Source organism: Oculina patagonica, chromosome 1 (assembly GCF_052425735.1).
Source record: "Oculina patagonica isolate OP01 chromosome 1, crgOcupat, whole genome shotgun sequence".
In the NCBI taxonomy this organism is placed as follows: Eukaryota; Metazoa; Cnidaria; class Anthozoa; order Scleractinia; family Oculinidae; genus Oculina; species Oculina patagonica.
The window spans coordinates 9,336,809-9,362,476 of NC_135758.1; the positions used below are offsets into that span (position 1 = coordinate 9,336,809).

General features: G+C 37.9%; 2 protein-coding genes across 2 annotated transcripts; both read right to left on the reverse strand.

Moving 5' to 3' along the window:
- Positions 1-2,414: 2,414 nt before the first annotated feature.
- Positions 2,415-8,307, reverse strand: LOC144656451 (uncharacterized). The gene is made up of 5 exons (XM_078516674.1): positions 7,996-8,307; positions 6,864-7,139; positions 6,107-6,400; positions 3,848-5,191; positions 2,415-3,189 (listed from the first exon to the last, which is right to left on the reverse strand). The coding sequence occupies exons 1-4, from the start codon at positions 8,270-8,272 to the stop codon at positions 5,091-5,093; spliced, it is 948 nt and encodes a 315-aa protein (XP_078372800.1). The 5' UTR covers positions 8,273-8,307; the 3' UTR covers positions 2,415-3,189; positions 3,848-5,090.
- A 222-nt stretch (positions 8,308-8,529) lies between these two features.
- LOC144636474 (uncharacterized) lies at positions 8,530-22,595 on the reverse strand. The gene is made up of 7 exons (XM_078495692.1): positions 22,505-22,595; positions 20,935-21,225; positions 15,159-15,494; positions 12,591-12,977; positions 10,179-11,586; positions 9,176-9,425; positions 8,530-8,595 (listed from the first exon to the last, which is right to left on the reverse strand). The coding sequence occupies exons 1-7, from the start codon at positions 22,536-22,538 to the stop codon at positions 8,530-8,532; spliced, it is 2,772 nt and encodes a 923-aa protein (XP_078351818.1). The 5' UTR covers positions 22,539-22,595.
- Between the last annotated feature and the right edge of the window lie 3,073 nt (positions 22,596-25,668).

Sequence of the window (25,668 nt, forward strand, 5' to 3'; positions counted from 1 at the left end):
GTAAAAGGCTTAACAAACCTTTTTTTTTTTTCTAAAACAATAATTTATACCTATTTTGTGGAATACGAAATAGCATTTATTCATATATTTTTTAAAAGATGATTATAAAATGTACTTTAAATATTAGTTAGCACTCAAGGGTTAGCCCAGATTGTCTGTAATGCAAAGAAACTTGTTTGAGAATAACGCTAACTTGTTATGACTGAATTTATTACAGTGCTATGCAAGTAGCTAAGAATAAAAAAATAAATAAAAAAAGCGAATTGTCCAGTTTTCTTTTCCTGAATCCCCCCATTAAAATATTTATTTTTGTTCTAGGATCCGTAAAGCAATATGGAATGGATCGTAGTATAAACTCTAAACTCTTATCATATTCAAGATGATTTACAAATAGACAATTACAAAATGCTAAAGTGAGCGTGAAGTGATATTTCCGTTTTACCTTTAGTATATTTCACTTTAGAAAACAAAAAGAATTTAATGAATCAAAACTTGTTAGTACAAAACAGGCATTCCTCATATATCAGGGAGTTTCTCTTTATTTATGTGTTCAATATGAATGCCAATTGAAAGTGTGCTTAAGGTATCACGGAAGGAAAATTGGCGTTTTCGTTCTAAGTCAAATTGTGTGCAAACCATCAATGGTAACCCCAATAAAGTATATATTTTCTGAAAGCTTATTGAATAAAGATTCTAATGAGAGATTTTGTTTGCATCATATAGACCATAATAAGCAACGTCAGCATTTTGTTTACAAATATGATGTTGCGCAACTTTGGGTTTATTTGAGAACACATTTGCATGAGAGCCTAAACTTTTATGTGGAATTTGATATACATATATTGCTCTAAAAAACGGTGTCTCAGATTTTTCTTTTCTTGCTCCATTAATTTTTTATGAATTTTTAATCTTTAAAAAAGCCCTAAAAACGCCATGTTAAAGTTTAAAAATTCATAAAGAATTAATGGAGCAAGAAAAGAAAAATCTGAGACACCGTTTTTTAGACCAATATATGTAGATCAAATTCCACATAAAAGTTTTTGCTCTCATGTAAATGTGTTCTCAAATAAACCTAAAGTTGCGCAACATCATAATTGCAAACAAAATGCTGACGTTGCTTATTATGGTCTATATGATCAAAACAAAATCCAAAATTACAATCTTTATTCAATAAGCTTTCAGAAAATATATACTTTATTGGGGTTACCATTGATTGTTTGCACACAATTTCACTTGGAACGAAAACGCCAATTTTCCTTCCGTGATACCTTAAGGTTTATTTTATTTAGTGGTGATCCATTAGATTATTGATGGGAGCAGGGGTGGACAAATCTCTTCCAAAAAAGTTTCAGCATTCGCTTCTGCGCAAAGGTTGGTTACTCCGTAACGTAGTACCCAACTTTCCAACGAGCTTCGCAACGCGGCGCGGTAAATTAAAATTATTGTCGAAAGGTATAACGTAATCGTGTCTACAAAACTATACTGTAAATAAAAAAAAAAAGTTTTTATTTGTGATGGTTTTGAAACCCTTACATGTCAATTACTCTTCATCAAAATCACACTGTTTAAGTGTCGATAGGCCTTATGCATGATAACGTCATATGCTCAAAATTCACCACCAAGCCTCGTTTACGCGAAAAAATTTTCAACCTTCTGCCACCTTTATGCGGTTTTCACGTGGGTATTCTTTTCATCTTTGCTGTATAGGGAAATCGTTCATGATAAAATTTGCAATTTCGCACTTCGAAAGCGAGGCTTGATGGTGAAACTAGCCTGTCTGACGTACAAATGCATAAGGGCTATTTGTTTAGCACTACTGTGTTACCTGGAGACTAAACTTGCACCTCAAGTCTTCGCTCCTTACGAACAAGCGGCTCTCTAGAGTTCCGTTACAGGATCGATTTTGATTGGTTGTAAAACAATAAAAATGACCAGAAGCAAAAGACCAAGGAGTTCATTGAGTCATTACTTGCTTCTAATAGCTAAGGCATGCATAATTAAACCGGAAGTTCAAGGTTTTCGGGTATTCATGGCTGCTTGTTTCACGACCGCTGGTCAATTGGAACGAAGACCCAGGGCAAAAGGTTGACTGGGACACTTCAAAGAGCAGAAAGCAATATTTATAACATAAACTAACTAAAATTAAGGCTAACCAGTTGGCTACCAACAGATATAGTGCACCATCTTGGTAAAGGTGATATTTGTTCGTTTATACACCCTTTTAATAAGTCAAAGGGGCCATTTTGAATTTTTATTTTTCCGCGAATGACGTCATAAATAAAACATTCAAAATGACACCTCGGCTTATTACAATGGTAGATACTTCATTTTAATACGTCGAGGCGCAGATGAATATTTCATTAACAACGTCATTCGCGGAAAGTTAAATATTCAAAATGGTGTCTCGACTTATTAAAATGGTGTATAGCTTGCGTAGCTGAGGGCTTTTCTCGCGGGACGGCTACGGAATTTATAACTTGCCACATCTAGAGGAACTGGGATCCTTCACCGCTTTTCTACGACCAGGCGGCATATGACGTCATATGGCTTTCTATAAGAATGTCGAATTTGAGAGAAAATTTGGTTCTTCATTCACGTTTGAAACTTTTTTGGAAATTTAGTCTGAGCTGAATGGAAAAATGGCACGTGCTGCCGACTTTCGGCGGGAAAACTTGGTGGCCGTGCGAACGCCGAGAAACTAAAGTGGAGTACACTGTATATCTAGAACTGATAGCATCCCACTGCGATGACCGCTAAAATTAAATAAGCAAGTGTCTTAGATTTCACTCATCCAAACCAACAACGATTGTTAGTCTACATTAAGCTATATTGCTCGCAAACTAGCAACTACGTAAACTAAAAATGCTAAAAAATTGCAGTCAGGGGTTGACATCATGATACAAAATTTGTGTTTGAACTGACTTGTGCTAAAGCAAATAATCTATTGGCCAATAATAGTGACACAATACATAATTAAATTAAGGCTGTTTTTCTCAAAACGATCGAACTTTTTTGCCCGGATCGAGAGAAGCGAAGTCTTAAGCACTACCTTTATACGAGTAAATAGATACCGGTAGTTTTACCTTCCACGGGAGATAAAAAGTATCTCCCTTGTTAGAATTGCTTGTGCATACCGTTACATTTCCTTTAATTATTACACTGAAACCGTCCACCGACTAGTACTAGGGACTTTAAGATACCTGGACGGCTGACCTCGAGGACGGCTGACCGGAAGTAATTTTTCGCGTGTAGCTTATATTGCGCATGCCCGCTTCACGCACATTGCCGTCCAGCTCCGTCCAGCTATTGTTGAGGACGTGAGAAGTAGAGTTTTGCCGTCCACCAGTGAACGGGAGTGCTTTTTGTATGATTTCGTTTAAAAATCTCATTATTTTTTAATTCTGTTACTATGTTAGGTGGTCCTTTATGGTATTCTTGGTTTGGTACTAATAAAAAGTTAAGAAGTCAAGTTTTATTTGCGGTTGCGAATATATTTGCTGTGCTTTGCATAAACGCTGATGGCGAAGCCACGTGCGTGAATTTATGAACTTTCTTGCTTGTGTTTCTACAAAAATTTCACTTGGAATTTGTACCCTGTGAATGAAAATAGTGCTTTCTGGTCCCAGACTTTGGGCTAGAAGCGCCAAATGTTTTTCTTCGCAAGTTTTGGGCTAAGGAATTATTGATCCACTAACGAAGCCGTCCTCCGTTCACACACGACGGCTCTTAACGTTGGAAGTTCCCGCCAAGAACGTCGACATCAACCTAGTCCTCCTCGCGAAATTCTACCGTCCTCGCACCGTCCTCGAGATCAGCCGTCCAGGTATCTTAAAGTCCCTACTAAAACAAAACTGCAACTATAGTTAACTCTAACTAACCTACCAATATACGGTAGGTAAGAATGCGTATAGTGCAATGCATACTACGTACTATCTGTTCCTATAAAACTGTATCCTGTCCAGGTTTTAGAAGGGCTAGATCATGATAATCAATGGTGTGGCGAGACTTCCTTGTGGCCGGCTGACCGTAAACAGGTCTTAAAATCGATTGAAATCTTAAAAAAAAAGCAATAAACAAAACAAATAGGACATGGTTAAAATTGATAAATCGATATAAAAAATTATTACATTCAGCTAAACTTGATTTTTGTTAGACCGACATTCTAAAACCTTTGTGAATAATTATGAGAGGTGAAGACGTTATTGAACGGGGAATATAGGGCTTGCTGCGCGGAAATACACTGGTAAAAGCTGCTACTGACATCCAATCACTAATCCGGGCCAAACAAGAGCGAGAGCTTATTGTATTTTCAACTTTCGTCCTCGTTTTGTCCAGAAACAATGGTTTTATTCAATCGTTTACTTCCTTTCCATCAACTAACCCTGGATAATTGGGTAGAAAATATATTTTGGAAGTATGAAGCTAAAATAAAAGCAATAAATGAGGGAAAAAAACAGTAAAAGTGAACAATGATACTTGTAAGCTTTGATAGCAAACGTCACCATCTCCAGCCTTCCTTCACACGTTACAGTTCTCACTTTAGCTGAAATAGTGATAAAATCGCCAAGACCATCATAACCTAGCCCTCTCGACTTGACATCACTGAGGCACAGGAGAACAGTTATCGTAGATACCTTTGTCATCTGAAGGAACAACGTCACGGGAATTTCGCAGATCATTGGTCTTAACTATTCTGAATTTAGTAGTAAGCAACTTATTCCATGAAAACATTATGATCTTTAAACATCTAAAGGACGATATATAACGTTAAACTGCGGATAGAAATCAACCTAATGCCAAAATATCGATTTTTTTAGAAGACGCGTGGAAACATCTTGAAAAGCGAAGACTCGATTTTTCAAGTTGTAATCCATTTCCCTCCTACTGCCATCCGCAGCCAAAGGCGCTTGTTAGCTATTTCAGTGCTCTACTATAGCAGTTGCTAATAAGAATGAACCATATTTCTAGGTTTTCTACGACACAAATATATATTTTGGCTGTTCAAAAATCTGCTTAAATCCGTTACAAAGGCCTTTAAGTCACTAGCCTTCACTTAAGCATCCAGCTGGTCCTTTTCGGTCTTGTCTCCACTACTTCTGCAGAGCTTCCTTTTCTCCTAAGCTCAAGTCTTGAACACCATCTGTGACATTTTTAATGACTCCCTCATTGAAGCCTTGCTTACCTGCGGGACCTTCAGATGTAGCACAATGAAATATTAACGAATGAGTAGTACAAAATGACTAAGCTGCACGCTAAAAATCATAAACTGTGTTACGTAATTTGCGAGCTGAAGGGTGCTGGTGATTGCTTGTTTTGTTTTTCACAATGGATAAGACACAGTCATTGTGAAAATTTCATGTCAGTTAACCAAAACGACGTTATACCAGCCCTACCTGATATATACGTGGCAGTAAAAGAAGAGGTCGTTGTTATGTGCCAGAATAAAAACATGAAGCTTGATGAACTTACAAGAGCAAAAGTCTATTTTCAGTCAGTCAAAGAAAAAAGAAGCTTTTACCCGATCTTAAAGCCAACAAAGCAGCTTCAGTGTAATTGCAAAAAAAGTAATTGTACAACTCAAGTACACACAATGATAGACAATGTAAAGCTACAACTGTGAGATTTAATACAGAATTGGTATTGTTTTTGAGTGAACTCATTCAAATGTGATCTGACCAGACATTTGCATGTGTAACAAATACTGGAAGAGTGAGTTTGGCAGGAGCACTGAATAGACAGCCTCAACTTAACAAGAAGTAGACTCTGTCGTTCAGAATTACCTTAGCTTAACCCAATGTAACCTACGTCCGTATTCAATATGTCACCCTACAGATAATCTCATCTCAAAATGTCACTGAACTTAACACTTTTCAAGGCCAGCTGTTTTCGTCATTGAAAAGAAGGTGTCAATTAAAGTTCAAACTGGTTAAGAAGTACAGGTATAGTCTATGATTGGCACTATGAAACAACAAGTCTAAAAGGATTGTTATTACAGACATAAGGTTAGTTGACTAACAAAAAAATGTAGCTTGGCTTCAATTAACGCAAGTAGTGTAGTGCGTGTATTTTTTTTTTAATTATTGTGCATACTCAAATATAATCTTACCGCAGAAGAATTTTTGTAAGGCATTCACAACATCATGTCGTTGCAGCTTCTCTAGAGCTTGAATAAACTGCTCCAATGTAAGATCTGGGTTAACTTGAACAATGTATTCCATCAACTTTTTGGTTGGGCTTGGAATCCCTTTAGGTTTCAAGTTATCACATTCCTCTTTAGAGATACCAAGCTTCCGAGCGAAATGTAGCCAGTTTTTCAATCCTGGTGTTTCTTTGTCTAACAAGGCGGTTACCTCTTCCAAACAGTCTAGGTTGTCCAGGAGAGTTGTAATCGTACTTCCCTCTACGAAAGGAAAAAAAAAAAAACAAAGAAAAGAAGGGAATGTATTAAAGTGGTAAACGAGATGCAATCTGTAAACTGAGAAACGACTTTAGAAGCAAGCATGGTGCAATGGTAAAGGCGCTCGCCTCCCACGGGTTCTAATTCTGGACCCGGTATCATTATGTGGGTTGAGAGGTTGAGTTTGCTGTCAGTTCTCGTCCTTGCTCCTTGCGGTCTCCGATGCAAGTACACTTTCCAACGATCTCCTGAGAGCCATTTTGAGAAACCGGGTAAATAATTTACTGTTACTCGTTTTGCTTTGGTTTAAAAGAACATGTTATACCCAGCATAAAATAATGGTCGTTGCCATCCCCCATTGCCATTGCATGCCATTTGCTAAAGAAAAGTTATTCACCAAAATAAAACCTGGACGATTACACTCGACAAATTTTTACAAAGCTATATTGAAAATACAAACGGCTACCTGGAAGGTTGTCCAATACGATGCAAACATCTTCTCTTTGCATTTCTGTTAAGACAGCTTGCATGTCCTTTACAGTCAGCTCAGGTTTACGTGTTTCAATAATGTTGAGGGCTGTTTTCGAGCAGCTGGTAGATGTACCGATTTGTTGCAGCTTGTCGTCTAGAATGCCAATCTTTTGACCAAGGGCTTGCCAGTTCTTGTAATGGTCCAGCTGTAAGCAAATGCTCTCAAAGATTTCAGCATGGTCAACATGAAGGTCTTTTATCGTTGCAGTATCTGATAATCAAAATGTATTCACCCCAGTAAGAATTAAACAGTCCGTTAGGCTGTCTTGTGTAACAGAATTCATACTTCTGTACATTTTACAGATTCTCGAACTTGCCGTTCAATTGGCATTCAACCCTTTTAAGTTTTCAATGGGGTAAGCTTGTGTGACCTGTAGTGTCTCGCTGTACGGTGTATGTGTCTTGTAAAACTACTGAAAGAAAAATTTTTGAACACACTTGGAATGTATTTACATATATCGCAAAATCAAGGTTATAAGTCTCGGGCTTCTATATATCAAATAAACGGCATATGGTACGCACCAACAGAAAAGGTTTAAAATGTTTCTTCAGCATTACAAATACAAGTACAAATTTTAAGGTCTGTGCGTGTTATAGACTGCACTTTGCTAGCTTAATGTACAAAACTTTAATGTGTTATGGCCAAAAAAGGGATTTGAGGAAAGAAGCTTTGGTTTTCACATCTCATTCACCTGTATAGAGTTATACATGATGGTTTCCCCGACACAGAAATTTCATGGAAAGAATAAAATCCTTAACATCCAAATCCATTTTCTATTTTATTTTTTTCGCAGGTGTAAATGCACTTTTGGAGATGTATATACTTCATTTATTTGTGCTCAGTGCTAGAGGCCGCGTTAAGTAGATAATTTGAATTATTGCGTTAAATAACGTTAGTGCTGTTGGCTTTATTACGAAGCAGAGCTATACTAACATAAATACTATTAGCTGCTTGTAGTCGCGACCTACAGCTTTCAAACAACAATTATAAAAGTAATTGCGAATAGAATATGTTACTTCCGCCACCGCACATATCTGTTACCAAGAAAGCGAAATTGAAAACTCACCAGGCAGAGTGCACTGCTGCAACTTCTTTACAAGATCGTTTCCTTCAATGCTCTGTAGCCCATCTTTGAGCAACTGGACTGTGAAATCAGGGTCACTCCCTTCTTTGAATACAAACATGTTTTTACTGGGGCTATTCTCAGGATTTTGTTGGCATCTGATCTTAACCTCGTCTGACACTTTGAATTCTTCAGCGAGGTGCAACCAATACTGGGTGGAAGGTAAGTCTTGGTTATCATGACAGATTGGTTGATCCAGCAGACAAGCAAGCTTATCCATAATTTGGATGTTTGTCACGATTTTTTCTTTAACAAGGAAATATATGAGAAAAATAATGGCTGGTTTTATAAAGGCAGATTTTGGCGTAATATGAACCAAACATTGACAAGTCCCCACACCTAAAATGAACAATCTTGGATGCTTTACATACTACACAAATTTCATAATCATAGCTCACATAGTTTTGGACAAACAGAGAGATGTAGTTGCACTCTCTGTTTGTTGCCCTTAGCCCGAGAACTTCATTTCTTCAAGACCTATACAAAAATTTCAGTAAACTCACCGTACTGTTCTTGAGACATTGTGCGCCTTGTGCGCCACTCCTAAAACAGAACTGAATATTAGTTGGAAAGAAATATTTATGAAATCATGAAAGCCTTTGGAAAGGTAGAAATAAACAAATTACAGAAGGCTTTCGACACACGTCTCTGAAATGAAAAAAAAATTACGTGCCCCGAGCAGGATTCGAATATTAGTTGGATAACAGTCATTTAACACACAAGTTGTCAACTACTTTTATTTAAGTTAAATTAATGTTTTGGCAAATTTTATGAAAATTATCGGAGACCCCTTGTGAACGCCATCGCTTCTGTATGCATTGCGTGTCGTTTGCTTAAAAATAATGGATCAATTTAGGTTTCTGGGAAACTGCTCACCTACCCCCCCCCCCCCAAACCTAACATTAACCCTTACTTATCGCTTTGGGCAAAATGTTAGGTTTGGGGAGGGGTAGGTGAGCAGTTTCCCCAGAAACCTAAATTGATCCAAAATAATTTACAATATTTGCCCTATAATCACTATGAATGAATTTATATTGGGCAAGATAGAATTTCCTTTTAAACAAATTGAATTTTAAATAACGCGCCTTCGCCAAAATTGATTTACTCGATTTTGTACACTAACCTGAATCCACGTCAGAGGTAGGCGCAGGTCAGGGCCTTTGGCATCTGTACAGCAGAAGGGGGAATCACCCAATGAAACGTAGTGAGCGCAGTCGTCATCGTTACATTCACGTTTCTGGTGCCGGAAGCACTTTTTAGTTTCGGGGTGAACTTTACCAAGACATAATCTGCATTGGCCACAGAACTTCCAAGACACGAAGCGCAGCCAGTGACATTCTCTTTTCAGTCTGCCTAGGCTCTCCTCGAGAAATCTATAGAAGTCGGTGAAACAACTAATTACAAACACTATCATATATTGTTAAGTGAGAAGGTGTGACCAGCGACATGAACCACTCTGTAAGGGATAAACCTAGTTTGATATATTCCGTTTGTGTTTGTTTTTTATTTTTTTAAATTTTACTACAAGAAAAAAAGGAGGCTCCTACGAGACATGATTGAGACTTCGTAATAATTATAATCGAAACAGATGTGGATGCCGCCTTAAGCTTGTGACTTCAAGATCGGTGGTTTTACGCGTAATTTGTGGAACAAATTCACGAGCATACCTTTCTTGAGGTGGCACAAAGGGGTACTACCTAGCTTATGAGTCGTGCTCAAGCTAAGGTATTGTGAGATTAGAATTTTTTTACGGCTGACATCAACGGAAGATCATGTATTGCAGGACGAAACATAGGTAGTAGTGGGATGCATTTACTTCTAAAAGGAACAATGAAAAGTCATCTCCTCATTTGAAATGAGAAGTTTTGATAGTGTTAGAGTTTAAACATAGTTACTGATGTTTTTAGTTTTCCAGCAATCAGATCATTTTTCTCATGCAATTAAGAATAAATAACATTTTGTGTGTTTTTTTTTTCAAAATTACAAATTGTACTCGTTGCGCTCGTGGTATTTTGCCAGTCTGTTAATTTAATCTGTGCTATTTATTTAAATAATTTGCACTTGAAATTGTGTGTTATACATACAACCTCGTCAATATCTTACAAATCAATCTCAAGCATATTCACCTGAGCACTTCAGCACAAATCACTGGCGTCGAATGAACTGGGTCTGAGTATTGGTCCATTGCCCAAATGTGAACCTTGATGACACTTTTGTAGCAGACAAGACCCACACAAGTCGATTCTCCAACAACAAACCGAGCTGCATTAGCAAAAAATCGTTGCTGTTTACAGCTGGTTCTTGATGCAGCCCACTCACCAAAAAGAACAAGAAGTCTGGAAAACAGCCCATATGGAACGTAGTTGGAGTCGAATGTGATGTACACAGGTTGGGAACCGTTAATTGCTGGGCAGGGTATCAGATTTTCTTCTGGTTCTACTGTCAGCATACATGGAACCAAGTAAACAGGCTTGTCGTCTTCGCCCTTACATTGACAAAGAAGATTAAATTTCTTCATAATATAGAGCAGAGAATCTTTGATGTTACAAAGCTTCTGGGTACTGCATGCATGATCAAGAAGCTCAGGATCAAGAATACCTTTCTCTCCAAGGTCGTCGCGAAGCGAACGAATAGCCAGTCCCTCGTCTTCTTCCTTTTTGACTGACACGATCTTACAAAGTACATCGATAAGCCATTGTGGATCCAGTACAACCAGTCCATCCGGATTGTCAGCACGGTCATGATTGACTATTGTGCCACGATCTTGCAAAAAATCTAAAAGGTGTTCAAAGTCATTTTCCTCTTCCAGTTGGCAGATTGCGTCAACGATTTCCAGCTTGAATCGTCTTCTTGTCATATATTTTGCTCTCTGCTTGGCTTGTTGGTAGACCTCGTCTTCAACCTGAAGCCATTTTAATGGAAATTTGACTTTCGTTTGGGGCATGGCGTCAGCCACTTCTATTATCTTCCTACGCAAGCTAATGATTCGTGGATCTTCTTGGTCGTGGGGTTGACCAGCTTTAGTGTTATCTACATTCAAGGTTGCTACAATGCGCTGGCTAAGAACTCTTGCAGTTTTACATATGCTGCTGTTTAAAGCGTCACTCTTCTTATCCACATTTTTATCTTTCCATTTAGCGTGCGTCCCAACGAGGATCACAGGAGGGGACTTCTTGCAACTGTCAGAATGCACCAAAGAGTGTAACAAGTCTAGCCACCTCATAACGTGATCCAAGTTCGTGTCATGGCAGTCTGCGGCTTGGATCACAGACTCTTCGTCACCATCACTTTGAACATGACACTTGGCAATGTCAGAAAGATCTTTTGTTAGATCAACCACCAACAGGTAAACTGCTTCAGGCGACATAAAGATAGGATGGATGGCACGATAAACAGCCTGGCCAGCAAAATCCCAAATAACTGGCCAAATTCCTTCTTGGTCAGTACCATCCTTTTTCTCGAGTTTTTCTACCACAATACCGGAAATTTCATCTGGGACCTTTGCTTGCTGGTTTGTGCCCAATGCTGATTGATCTGTAAGATAACAAATATTGAACATTTATTCGCCTTCGGCGAATAATTGTATTAGTCTAATTCACTAAGGTGAATATCCAAGAAAGCTTAATATATACGATTTGCAAAAACGGCAAATTGGTTTCTTTTTACGAACCATAACGTAATGCAAATATGCGCGTATGATCATCTACAAATATGTGACACGTCAATCTCGTTCCCAAAGCCTGTTTTCCCCTTGACCAGCAGTCGGGAAACTCAACGGATTGGTGACACGTTCTCATTCATTCATGCTCAGTGCAATGTCTCAGTTGAAAACTCTCAGTTACTGTGCCCACGTGGCATAAGCATAAGAAAAGGCAAAAGAAATCAAAATTGTTTTAGCTCTTCTTCTTATGCTTTTTGCCAATGCCAAATCAACTACGAGATTAGATGGCGGAAAATAAGGCAAGCAATATCGTATTCTAATATCAACAAAAAATGTGTCTTTGTGAGAAAGATTTTATAATTTGCAAAACCAGAAATGTCAACACTTAATCATAGAAACAAAATGACATTTTAGATTTACCCAATCGTTCAGCGCTTCTGGCGCTCAATAACATCTTGAAATGTCACGCCAGTAGGCATTGTTCTCCAATTTCATTGTATATCTTGTATATTAATTTGTATATCTTTATATGTAACCGTTATTGTTGCCAGTTGCCTGATGATTGCTTCGTGAGAGGCATGAAACTCCGAGTAGCGAATAAACGGTTTTGAATTAGTCCGACTTCATAAATTTATATTTTATTCACAGCTCTGGTTTTACCATTGAGCACTTTTATAACAGATGAAGCAACGGTTATTGTTGTCTTCAGGTTTCGCTTTTGAAATCATAAATCGGAAGAGTTTTACGCCATTAGTGTGGTCTCTTTCTTTTAAGGCAGTGACATAAAGCAATGAGAAATCAATACTTTATTCGGAGATCACAAGGGTAGAACAAATAGGTTATTAGTTTAAAGAAAGCTAAAGAAATTATTTCCAACCTGTCGTTTCGTCCATTTTGACATCATTTTCGCCATTTGTTGGCAATTGTTGCCCTCCCGTTGATTCTGTCAGCAAATATGTGCTGATGTACTCAGCGCATTTTTGACGGTATGTAGTCGTTTCTTCTTGCATGATGGAATACTTCCACGGCTGAAGACCAGCATTCATCACGGGCTCGTGCATCTGAACACCATCAGTACTCGGCTCTTTGGGATTAAACTTCTCACCTTTAAGAGCTTTGCCGAGACTTGTCTTTCCCACGCGGTCCTGGCCGATCAAATAAATTTTCACGCGCTTGTCAAGTGTTTCGCCAGTTTCTAAAGCTCTTTGGTAAGCTGCCATGGCTCTTTCTCCTCTGGCCACAACATAGCTAGGGTGAGATGCCTCTGATAAGATAGAATGCGGCTTACTACAACTACTCTTTACTATGTGTACTTATAGAATATATTATTGAGACAAATTTCATAATTTCCGCGACACTCAGGGCCGTACCTAGGATTTTTTGTCTACTGGGGAAAACTCCCCACTGCGGGGACAAACTCCGCACAACTTTAGTTTTTTTTTTAAATTTTATTAGTTAGTTTTCTTAGATTTTAGTTTTCCTGGCGGGAGCAACTGCCCTCCCCCTGCCCTCGCGCTATGTAAGGCCCTGACACTGTTAATTGTGGCGCAGGGTTGAAGTTCAAATTTGGCTTTCCGAAGCTCGTCATAGTTTTTTTAAGAGGCCGTCTTTCTTAATAAAACCCACTCAAATTCGTTTTAAAAAAATAATTTTGCCTGAACCTCTGGCAACTGAAAGACTTTACCAAGGCTAGAACTAAAACATATTTGGTTTGATCCAAAATGATTTTCAGGCCGCGTTAGGAGCCATCAAATATTTGGCCCCTTCGCTTCGGGACCCGCTGCAACGTCTGAAAAAATAGAAAAATAGGCATTTTTCGAGCCGCTGTCAAATATTTCATTCGCATCGAACACCGACAATATTTATATCAATTTGTTTATAAACATTTCTAGTTTTCTTAGAAAGTACGTGGCAACGTTCCCCTCGATTTATCTGGAAATGCAAAATCAAGGATATAATGACCACTACTGATCGGCATCGAACGAAGGTTGAAAAATGACCTTGATTGAGAAGCGAATATTTCAATTTCGGGACCTAGCTGATAACTCTACTCTACACAGCCGAAAAGTGTAGTACTTTATCTGCTAAAATATGCAAAATCACATGTACCTTTTTGGTATTTCACAAGTTATGACCGTTTGTATCAGCACATGTGCGAGTAATGACGACAATTATAAGCGGAAATATTGTTATTACTCGCACATGTGCTGATACCAGGTTGATACAAATGGTCATAACTTTTGAACTTCTAAAAACGTACATTTGATTTTGCATATTGCTGCAGATAAAGGACTACACTTTTCGGCTGTGTAGAGTAGAGTCATCAGTCCCGAAATTGAAATATTCGTTTCTAAATCATGGCCATTTTTCAACCTTCGTTCGATGCCAATCAGTAGTGGTCATTATATCCTTGATTCCGCATTTCCAGATAAAACGAGGGAAAAGTTGGTACCTTCTTAGAAAACTAGAAATGTTTATGAGCAAATTGCATATTAAAATTGTTGATGTTCGATGCGAATGAAATATTTGACAGCGGCTCGAAAAATACCTATTTTTCTAATTTTTCAGACTTTGCGGCGGGCCTGAAAGGGCAAAATATTTAATGGCTTCTAACGCGGCTAGAAAATCATTTTGAATCAAACCAAATCTGTTTTAGTTTAAGCCTCGGTAAAGTCTTTCAGTTGCCAGAGTTTCAGACAAAATTATTTTTTGACGCAGATTTGAGAGGGTGTTTTTAAGAAAGACAGCCTCTTAAACGTTCGGATTCCAGTTCAGACACAGGCAGACCACCCTGCGTCTTCGCAGCTGAATCTCGGTTGACATATGAGATCGCCGAACAAAAGAAATTTAAAGATACCTATGGCGGTTATGAATTACGTAAGCACTGAAGAATTTTAGGCTCATCGTAATCCGAATGCTTCTGCTTTCTCCCCCTTTTTAAAGCGTTATTTCACTGAATTGCTTTCGACCGTTGGCTATACATATAAGAGTAAAGCCAACGGTCGAAAGCAATTCAATGAAGTAACGCTTTTAAAAGGCGCAGACGGCAGATAAAGTGTCATACACGACTCGACTTATAGTTCATGTAACTGTACTGAAGTTTTCGGATCGCAATGATCCTAAATATGCATTGTTCAGTGCTTTATTCATAACCGTCATTGTTTTTTTTAATTTCTATAGTTCGGAGATCTCACATGTCGACATAGATTCAACTGCGAACACATAGGGTGGTCTGCCTGTGGTTCAGAATGACCTTTTGGGCATTTTTGAAAGTTCCTCGAAAAGTGGACTAAAATTATCCGAATGTATTCGGAAATATTCGGTACCATTTTTTATCGATGCAAACTGTCTATACAGTTAAAGGTCATGGGATAACTAATGGGATAAAACATTTATGCAATGCTTTCACGCAGTATACAGTTAATATCCCACTTAACGTACTCACCGCATATGTCTGGAAATTGTTGTCTTATCATCTCAATAACGTCATAGCGCTCTATTCTCTCCAGCGCCTTCACAAAATCAATGAAAGTTATTGCAGGCCTTGACACAGTCACCCAGTGCAGAAATGCCTTTGTAGGACTTTCCTCCCGTCTTTGTGACTCAGATTCAAGGCCATTCAGAACGGAAACAGGAACCCCCATTTCCATCCCCAAGTCTCCCCAATCTCTGACACCCGATAGAGCTGGTCTTACACGATCAAGTCTGTACGCCAACGTTTCTAACAGTTCCAAATCATTAGTGATGAGGTCCGCGAACAAACCTCCCGGATTTGCCATTTCTACAAAAAAAGGAAATAAAAAGGGGCGTTTCACTGATTTGTGTAATATTAACGATTTACGAAATATGTACCTTTACTAGAATTATCAAGTCTCTCTAGTTGTTTGTTCCTCGCGATAGATAGATAAAACTCAAAACGTTTCTTTTTAAAACTTATTACTCTTAGCGATTTTTACTTTTTATTACTTTTAATGCAAATTTTTAATTTTAAGAGTTTTTTTTCAGCTAATTGTAACAAAATTTTTATTGATTTTATTATATATATATATATATATATATATATATATATATATATATATATATATAACTTTATCACAAATGAAGACATTTTTTTCATTTTTTTACCTATATTTCGACGCCTTATAGGCGTCTTCTTCAGGGTAAATAACCGTTGCCCTGCACGCGCCATACTACATTAACAAGTTTCAAATTGAGCAACCACGCGCGCGCGCTACAATAATTCGTTTACTCCCCCGCATGCGCGCGCTAACTAACTTTACATAAATCTACGTACGTCTCGAGCGCCTATTTTGTACAAAGAAAAAATCATTATCATTCAATCCATTCGGATCTAGAGTTTTCAGTCTATAAGCCCACTGACCCTCCTTTTCTCGCAACTGTTGTTCTCCATTAACCCGGTCTATCAATTGAATCTTAATGTCGCTTAGTCCATTATGTCCTTCACTACAAAAATGTCTGTACAAAAGATCATCAGCCCTTTTCTCGGCCTGCGTCAACATTTCGTGTCGCCTAACTCTAGACTTGTGGTTATTAAACCTAAGTCTAAATTTCGTTGTTGTGGAGCCCACATACTGCAACGAACATTTCTTACACGTAATTAAGTAAACTACATAACTAGAGTTACAATTAAGGTTGTAATTGATCGAATAACTTCTATTGTCTTGTGAGCTCTTAAAACGACCGTTCTCATCGATGTATTTGCAAACTTCACATCTTCTGGATGTACATTTACATGTGCCTGGCCTGTAATCTCCACGTTCACGATTATTCACTCTTGCTCTCACCAAATAATCACCAAGGCTTTTAGGTTTCCGAAATGCTATTAATGGAACATCTTTGATAGCTTTCTTGCATCTGTTAGATGACTGCAACACTGGATGTAAGTCCCTAAGAATCTTGCTTAAGTTTGGCAATCCCGGATGATAAGTCACCACGAACGGTGTTTTTGTCTTGCGCGTTTGATGATTTCCTGTCAACAACTCCTCTCTGGTCTTGCTTCTTACTCTCTGAATTTGGCTCTCGACGTAACTTTTCTTGTAACCCCTGTTGGTTAAGAAAAGCACCAAATCTTTCGCTCTCTTTTCGAAAAAGGACGATTTCGAACAAATTCTTCGTAGCCTCATTGCTTGCGCATACGGTATACTCCTTTTGCACGACCCAGGATGACATGAGCTATAGTGCAGATACTGGTGACTATCCGTTGGTTTCACATACACATCCGTTTCCAGTTTTCCCGATTCATTAATCACTTTAAAAATATATATATATATTTTTATATATATATATATATATATATATATATATATATATATATATATATATATATATATATATATATATATATATATATATATATATATATATATATATATATATATAAAGAATGAATTTCTGGAGTCGGACTAGTTCAAAAACATTTAATTGCTACTCGGAGTTTCATGCCTCTTACGAAGCAATCATCAGGCAACTGACTACAATAACGGTTACATGAAAAGATATACAAATTTGAAAATATGGAACAATGCCTACTAGCGTGACATGTTAAGATGCTATTGGACGACTAAAGCGCAAAACGATTTGTAAATCTATATTAAGTAAATGCGGTATTCAACAGGAATTTCTTAGAATGTCTGCATATCGATGTCAGTTCGTTTCTTTGATTAAGTGTCGACATTTCCGGTTTACAAATTATAAAATATTTCTCCCATAGGCAAAGATTACATTTTTTGTTTACGTTTGAATACGATCTAGCTTGCTTGACTTTTCTCCATTTAATTTGGTAATTGATTTTCTGTTCCTTTAGACTCCATACGTACTTGCTGAGTTCGGTTACGTTTTTGTACCGTTCGTTCCTGAAAGAGCATGTGTGGTTTCTGTAACGTTCTTTGAATGTTGTGTCACACAGTCCGATGTATGTTTCTTTTGTCTGCGGTTAAATGTTTTTGAACTAGTCCGACTCCAGAAATTCATTCTTTATTCACAGCTCTGGTTTTACCATTGAGCACTTTAATAGCAGATGAAGTCTTCAGTTTATCCACTGGTAGTCATATATATATATATATATATATATATATATATATATTTTTTTTTTTTTTTTTTTAAACATTTGTAAAGCGCCTAGAGCAGGCCTGGATAGGCGCTATAAAAATATATTTATTATTATTATTATTATTTAATGGGGTTACTTTTATCACATTTTGGGTGGGTATGTGGGTTGATGGATGGATGGAAAGAATAACGTTATTTATTGCTAACTTGCCAATCCCCAGTAAATTGATCTTTATTTCATTAATTAAAAATTCATCATTTAAAAAGATCTCAATTGGCTACCAAGCTCCATTGGCCCCATTGGTTGAATATTATATGCGGCGTGTAAGGACGACGACAAAGATGATGATGATGACTTTATTTATGTGTCTAAATAGATCAAGCTCCCTGTAAAGATCGGGACACACGGCACTATGCGACGAGTCGCTCTGTGTGTACTGCTTAAAAAACAAGTCACTGCGACAAGGTGTTTGTTCGGTGCACAACAGAACAGCGAATTTGGAAGGGTGGCCGGGAATGTGAACTAGTTTTCCAATTCAATACGGCGAGAATACATGACGCTCTCTCTTTGGTTAATTATAATTTGTCGCAGCCACTTGTCGCAGCGATTTGTCGCAGACGTGTACACACGCTGCGACAACGCTGCAATCGCTCATTTTGTCGCTGCGATGTGTCGCACGAATTCAAACCAGTTTGAATTCGTGCGACACATCGCAGCGACAAAATTTTGTCGCAAGAATGTACCATGTCACACGAGGCGAGGCGGTGTGTCCCGACCTTAAAGACATGGTGCTGATTGGGGACACAATCTAAAGATACAAAAACACTAAACAGCTTTAATGTCATTTGTTTTGTAAAAGGTTGTTGTTATGATGTCTGTAACTGAAACGGGGATATTCAATTAAAAGCGGCTTTAAATGACGACGACTTTAATGAAAAAAACTACCATTTTGTAACTTGCCAACGTTTATTTTAAGCTTCCTCATTACAAGCCCTCCGATTTGTTCCCTTGAAAATAACACTTTATGTAACTCGAAGCACTGTGGGAAAAATGGATTTGGCTGAATCCTTAAACGCCGCCATTTTTTTTCACGGCCGCGTTTAGAGCCGAGGAATGGCCGTCCACTCATTTCTTATAGGATTGTGCGATACACATTCCAAAAACTGCGTAGAAACGAATTCAAGGCGCGTTATTGGCTCTTATACCAATATCTCAGATAAGGTAGGATAAAGATATATTGTACGATTTATGGAGGTGATTCAGAAAAGGCAAAGAAAAGACTCGAAAGATGTCAGTGACCAACACGATAGCCTATGCTTCTTTGGTCGCTGAGCACATTTTATTTTGGCTCTTTATTGTTATAATTTCCCTCTTTTAATTAATGTATCTTCTGTAAATAGTGTGTTACGCCGCAAAATGTAATAATCGCCGCAAAATGTAATACTAACGCAAAATGTAATAACAATCGCCGCAAAATGTAATAATAACGCAAAATGTAATAAAATTGACGCAAAATGTAATAAAGTTGTTAACGCAAAATGTAATAACTTTTTAACGCAAAATGTAATAAACTTTCTAACGCATAATGTTATAACGCAAAATGTAATAACCCTTAAATAACATGTCTCTTCAATTCATGAATTGAGCGAATTGCACTCGATAATTTACCTCGTGTAAGTTATTAAGGACCAAATAGGAACTGCCCCCCTCCCCCCTCCCAAAGACCTTTTTCTTTCTGGCAGGTACTTATTGGAATTTGAATTTTGTACCTCGTCCTACCACACAGGTCTTTTAGTTCAGATCGGGGCGAGATGTAGCCTCGACTCTCATCTGTTAATAGGTTGGGTATGTTTTGTACATTAAGTAGTAGCAAACCAAACGTGTTTCATTAACCTAATGAAAATTAGCTTCTTAGCATCCAGAGACAAGTGAAAACATGTAGGGCGGATTTAGAAATCTCGCCCCTTATCCGCCGTAATAGAAAACAGATACAAGCAGATAGTCGTCGTTTTCAACCGTAAGCCATTTTTTGCCACCCACAAAACCTATTACTCATTAAATATATTATCGCAGTGAATAATTGTTCGCAGTTTATAGTCTCCATTACACCCATCCTTTTCAACTAATACTTACAGTAAATACTCATTGAAGAAGGTTAACAAGAACTTGAAAGTGAATGGTAAATAAAATCACTAATAACCTTGATGTGTTCTAATTGAACAGTTTCGTAATCCTTTGGCCTCTGCCTTTTCGAGTAAATTTGGGAGATATAAAACACCCACTGTTTTCACAATATTACCAACTTTGTATTCAAGTGGTCAAAACCAATGTTTTATTTCAAACCAGAAATACTCTTCTTTTTGGTCTGTTTTGCCGAGGAATATCCTGTTAATCGCTTTGAAAGCGGAGAATTAGTAGTTGAAGGATAAACTCAAACAAACGATTTAATAAACAACAGTCGTCATTTTACACCGAGCACATGATAGGACTTACGACCACAAAGTGTCAGGGTTAAATTCAGAAGCATATGCAATGCGATCGTACTCGTACCCCTGCTAGCAAATTAACATATCCCCGCCCCCTCCACCTCCCTAGTCTGCAAGGTGAGTTAAACCGGGGCTTTTGTTAAAGCAAAGCAGCGGTAAGTCTATATCTCTATAACGCTGAACTCGCGTGAAACCAACAAAAAGTAAATGTCAATGAGCTTTGCTGAACGATTTCGAAATATTTATAAATTTTAGAGTTATTACATTTTGCGTTATTACATAACGCGTTAGAAAAGTTATTACATTTTGCGTTAAAAAGTTTTTACATTTTGCGTTAACAACTTTATTACATTTTGCGTCAATTTTATTACATTTTGCGTTATTATTACATTTTGCGGCGATTGTTATTACATTTTGCGTTAGTATTACATTTTGCGGCGATTATTACATTTTGCGGCGTAACAATAGTGTGTAATAGTGTATGTTTTTTTTAAACAGCGTGAAGTAATAAAAACCTGAACTGATCCCCTAACATGGCCTCGAAAGAAAATCAACGATTCAATCAAATCCACTTTTTTCGCAGAAATCCTTTAAAGAACAGATACATTTATTTTAGTGCATAAAAGATTAGGTACAGTTTTTAAAGGTAATTATTTAAAAATTACCTTTTGTCTCCAGCAAACGAACAAGATCGTTTCTCCCTATCTCTGCCAGCGCATGTTTTATTTGTTCAACTCTCAAGTCTGGATAACTGTCCCTAAGATGTTCAAACATTATGGCTGCGGGGCTGTGATGATTGTGATGTTCCTCTCTTGTAAATACATCTTCATCGACATTCAGCTCCCTTGCCAAGTGTCTATAGTTCATTACCATTCGGCGGGTATCGTCTAGGCATATTGCCAACTTTTCTATGAGTTCCGGTTCATCGTGTAGGACAGACGATAATAATCTAGTTCCTTAACAACCACAAACAAATAAGCAATAATTTACTTCCCTTCGTCGCTGTAATGAAAACATTAGGAAAAAATATAAAATAAGGCCTAATGCAATACGACGACCGTTATCCTAGTCACTTACTCGCTATCTTTTTGGTTTTTTTATGCAACGCCCCTCAAATTGTGTTGCGTGACGTTATGCGATGGAGATCGATATGTCATTGCGCAATTGTAGTGGATTAGTGGGTGTAATCAATGCAAAGTTTGTTATGATTTAATATCGACGAGGTAGAAGGTTTATGTTGCACCATTCAATTCAGAATGTGAATTTTTCGAGTTTGAATATTTGTTTTTGTTTTTTGTTACCTGTAAATCGAATTCTGAGATAAGATTTCACTTCCGCCCTGTTCGCGTCTTACACACTGCTTACAGCCCGCTTGCAACTAACCTTCTACGCCACGAAAGACACGATTGTGTACTTTCAGTTAAAATAAGAACAACCTGATTACTCTGAATGTCGTCTTATGATGAAAAGTATTGAACCTACTACTAGACTTATAACGTAAGCTAACGCTTTTGTAACGGCATTGAGCGTGGGTTATCAGTTGACCGACTCAAGTCCGAGTCCGTGTCATCGTACCGGATGGCTTATGTTGAATAGCGCGCGATGAAATAGAATTCTCTGCCTTGTGTAGACTCTAACCGAATTCTTTGTCTTATGTAGCTTTTCTATGCCTAGGCCCCATTCTTTACCTTTGGCGAGACGTTCGGTCTAACCAGCCTAACTGAACTCGAATCGATCAAGACGTTTTTCTCTACCTGAATACATGTAAACATTCCTCTAAAGTCGAATAACAAAACCAATATTAAACTTAACAATTCATCTCAGGCTCGCCTCTTATTCGGACTCTTCAGTGACTCAGAAAATGGATTAGGCCTCGAGTAATACATGTTGCATCAAGAGAATATGAACATATTCTCTTGGTTGCATTTAATTAACTTGGCACAGAATATCTCGTGTGCGACAAATCCAGACTGCAGACCTGCAGACCTGAAATTGTTAAGTAAACATATACAATCAGCATAGTTGTGAGCTATCCGTAAACAGGCTTGTAAAAGCCAACAAAGTGTTATTCAGGCTAACAAATTGTGTTCAAGCTAACCGGCCGAGAACAAGTGTCTGCAGGTCTGCAGTCTGTATTTTTGGCTCATATCAGACATTTGCTGTAGGAAATAGGAGATGGCTGCATGCAGGCCATCTTAGTAAACTATACTCAAGAAATACGGGAAAATTACATACCGGCTGAAGAAGCGAAGCCGTCAGAAGAAGCCATGAGTCTTAAATGGGAAGCATCGCTCAAATGCTAAGTCCAGTACGCTGCATGCAGAATGATAAAGTTTGCTCATGTCATCATGGGCAACGCTCGATACAAGTCACTCACGTTGGCACGGTCGACACATCGCTTTCCCAGCGGAAGTGCGCCAGCGATAGCAGCCGGTCAGAGACTTTTTCTCTATAGCAACCTGGAACAACGCCTTTGTTTACGCTTCGAAAGAGGGATTCGCTATTTTCACGATCCCATAATACATCTTGTCTAAAAATTTTTGCATAAGCATTGTTTTAAATTTCTCTTGGGACGATTTTACGTCATTGTAAATCCCAAGAGAAATTACAAACAATGCTTATGCAAAAATTTTGGGGGGTAAACAAGATGTATTATGGTAGACTGTTCACAGCCCTCTATTTTTTCGTAAAATAGAGAGGCTGTGGACAGTCTAGTATTATGGGAACGGTGAAAATAGCGAATTCAAGAATTTGAAATTTATTCAACCTCGTTCCTGTGGCTTTTCCCTTGCATGGTACTTTCCCGCGCCAAAGTGATTTTGGTATCCCCGAGTTTTTGCTACCGGTAGCAAAATCCCTAGTGAGTTTTGATATCCTCAGAAGGGATACCAAAATCACTGACGGCGAAGAACACATCAGACTGGGGCAAGTGAAGTCATTCACAGTTCAGACTTATAAACCATCTATCTTTATTTGGAAGCTTTGTCTAAATAAATTTAATCGTTGTTAGCTAACAATTCGTCTTTGCAAATAGTCGCAAAGCAAAACGAAACGTCTGATTAAAGTTCGGGAATTAACCCGAATACCGCGCCGAAGTTCCTTCTACCAACATGCACATGGTGCTAATCGCTAACCCGTACAAGGCAGGTAATAATTATTTTAAACAAAAGAGGCACATTGTAAGAGCTTACATAGTCCGGCGGATGAACATTTAAATTAGTATGCAAACATGATCAGCCAATTGACAAAGGGCTGTCACGCAATATGCAGGTCACCAAGTTGTGAAAACTGACCTATGTCTCCTGTCAGAAATTTAACGCCATCCAAACATTTTGAATCAATTCTTTTTTTGGTTTTCAGTGTTGCTCATTCATTACATGTGAACAAGCTAGGAGATGATAAAGCTATCTCAGAGGGTGAATCCTTCATATAGGCCTTATTCCGAAGGTGTTTTTTAGACATGGTACCCATTTCTTCCACGGATGTTAACCCTATTCAGACCGGGGGGCTTTCTGAGGCCCGCGCTGACTTTGAATTCTTATAACCTTTTTAAGATTCAACCAAACACTGCCAAACTTTCTGGGTTTTCCTAAAATGTATCTGGCAATAATTTGGTAGTGTTAGATAATGTGTCAGGAACTTGACATCACCATGCCAACGGCATGTTGACAAGCATGTTTTCCCAAATTTTTAATTTTGCGTGTTTCTATTAATAACAATTAACTTTACACGGTGGGCACAAAGTGACCTAAAAACGCTCACCTTCATTCATCTTTTTCGTTTTTGATACTGGTTACCTGAAATTTTGCATAAATGTAGAACTCGTCATTCTGAAAAATCGTATGTTTTTTGTTTTTCGAATTTCGAATTTTTTGGCGGGAAAATGACGTCACAAAGTTGACGCCAAAATTTTTTTTAATTAATGTGAAACATTTTATGACAGTTTCTGAAAGAACTTGTCGCAAAGATCTTAAAATTGAAAAAATTCTGAAATACGTCAATCCAAACTAAAGGTATGGTGCATTAAAGTTTGAGTTTTCCGCCATTTTGAGCTATTTTTAGTAACAAAATGGCGGGAAATTCAAACTTTTGATTAGATTGACATATCTCAGAATTTTTTTCAGTTTCAAGATCTTTGCGACAAGTTCTTTCAGAAAATGTCAAAAAATGTTCCATACTAATTGAGAAAAAAATTGGCGCCAACTTTGTGACGTCATTTTCCCGCCAAAAAAATCGACATTCGAAAAACAAAAAAACATACGATTTTTCAGAATGACGAGTTCTATATTTATGCAAAATTTCAGGTAACCAGTATCAAAAACGAAAAAGATGAATGAAGGTGAGCGTTTTTGGGTCACTTTGTGCCCACCGTGTTAATGGAATTATTTTGACTTTTTTACGATTTTAAAGCACATTTGTATATATTTTGAGTACTTTGCAGTAATTTTGGGTGGTTTTCTGGCATTTTGGAAAAATTTTGAAATCCAAGCTGGCGGATCCAAGGTGGCGGCTGTTTTGACATCATGATGTAATTGTCACGTGATGTGACTTCACCATCCCACGTGACGTATACCAAAAGAAAGATGTTCGGACATACAATACATCCTCTAAGTTTCATTGTGATTGCTTAAATATTCTGGAAGTTACATAGGGGAGAGGTCAGAGAAGGTCCAAAAAAGCCCGGTCTGTATAGGGTTAACACGCGTTGCATGGATTTTCTCGCGCGTTTTCGTGGAGAATTTATGCAACTCATCGACCAAAAAATGACGGTAGGCGGAGTTGAAAAATGAGGATCTCTCCACATGCACCCCGCGGTGTCCAGAAAACGAGGCACGCGAATAAAACAGAGGTAAAACAACCCAATTTCATCTTAGGCGGGTACTTCTAGCGAGCAGAAGGAATTTCCTGAAGATGACAAATTTTAGCGTTCGTCCGCTCACAACAAAGACTTGAGCTTACCTCGACGAAATACTAATACAGTTCTTGCTTCGCTTCTTGATAGATTGTAATTGCCAAGGAACTACTCCAAAAGGGTAGACAAAACTATCTCTTGTACGGCAACACTTCTCCAATGAGCTTTTTAAAAAGCTACGAAGTGGGTCTTGTGAGGTTACCGAAGCATACAGGAAGAAACAGAATGACGTATATACTTTGAATATTTTGAAGAGGAACTGCATCAGTGCCTTTACCCTAACCAAGACCTAAACAACCTTGTGGCTCTGTTTACTTTTTAAACATTTGCAGCACTTTCCTCGTTTGAATGCTTTTTGTCTACCGTTAACCTTGGGTCGATTCTATAACAAATATATTGGATGGGGACCACAATATAATGCCCCTTTTCCTTTTTCGTTTGCGTTATTGGTGGAAGATCTACAGCAAAACTACTTGGTTATAGAAAA

What these genes read in the sequence shown, in the direction of transcription:
- LOC144656451 (XM_078516674.1), bottom strand. Translation starts at nt 8,272, where the DNA reads ATGGATAAGCTTGCTTGTCTGCTGGATCAACCAATCTGTCATGATAAC. An exon ending in CGTATTGGACAACCTTCCAG is followed by an intron (nt 6,401 to 6,863) that starts GTAGCCGTTTGT and finishes TTCCTTTCGTAG; the next exon opens with AGGGAAGTACGATTACAACT. An exon ending in CTTACAAAAATTCTTCTGCG is followed by an intron (nt 5,192 to 6,106) that starts GTAAGATTATAT and finishes CTACATCTGAAG; the next exon opens with GTCCCGCAGGTAAGCAAGGC.
- LOC144636474 (XM_078495692.1), bottom strand. Translation starts at nt 22,538, where the DNA reads ATGGCTTCTTCTGACGGCTTCGCTTCTTCAGCCG. An exon ending in CGGCTTCGCTTCTTCAGCCG is followed by an intron (nt 21,226 to 22,504) that starts GTATGTAATTTT and finishes GTGGTTGTTAAG; the next exon opens with GAACTAGATTATTATCGTCT. An exon ending in TACCTCTGACGTGGATTCAG is followed by an intron (nt 8,596 to 9,175) that starts GTTAGTGTACAA and finishes GTTCTGTTTTAG; the next exon opens with GAGTGGCGCACAAGGCGCAC.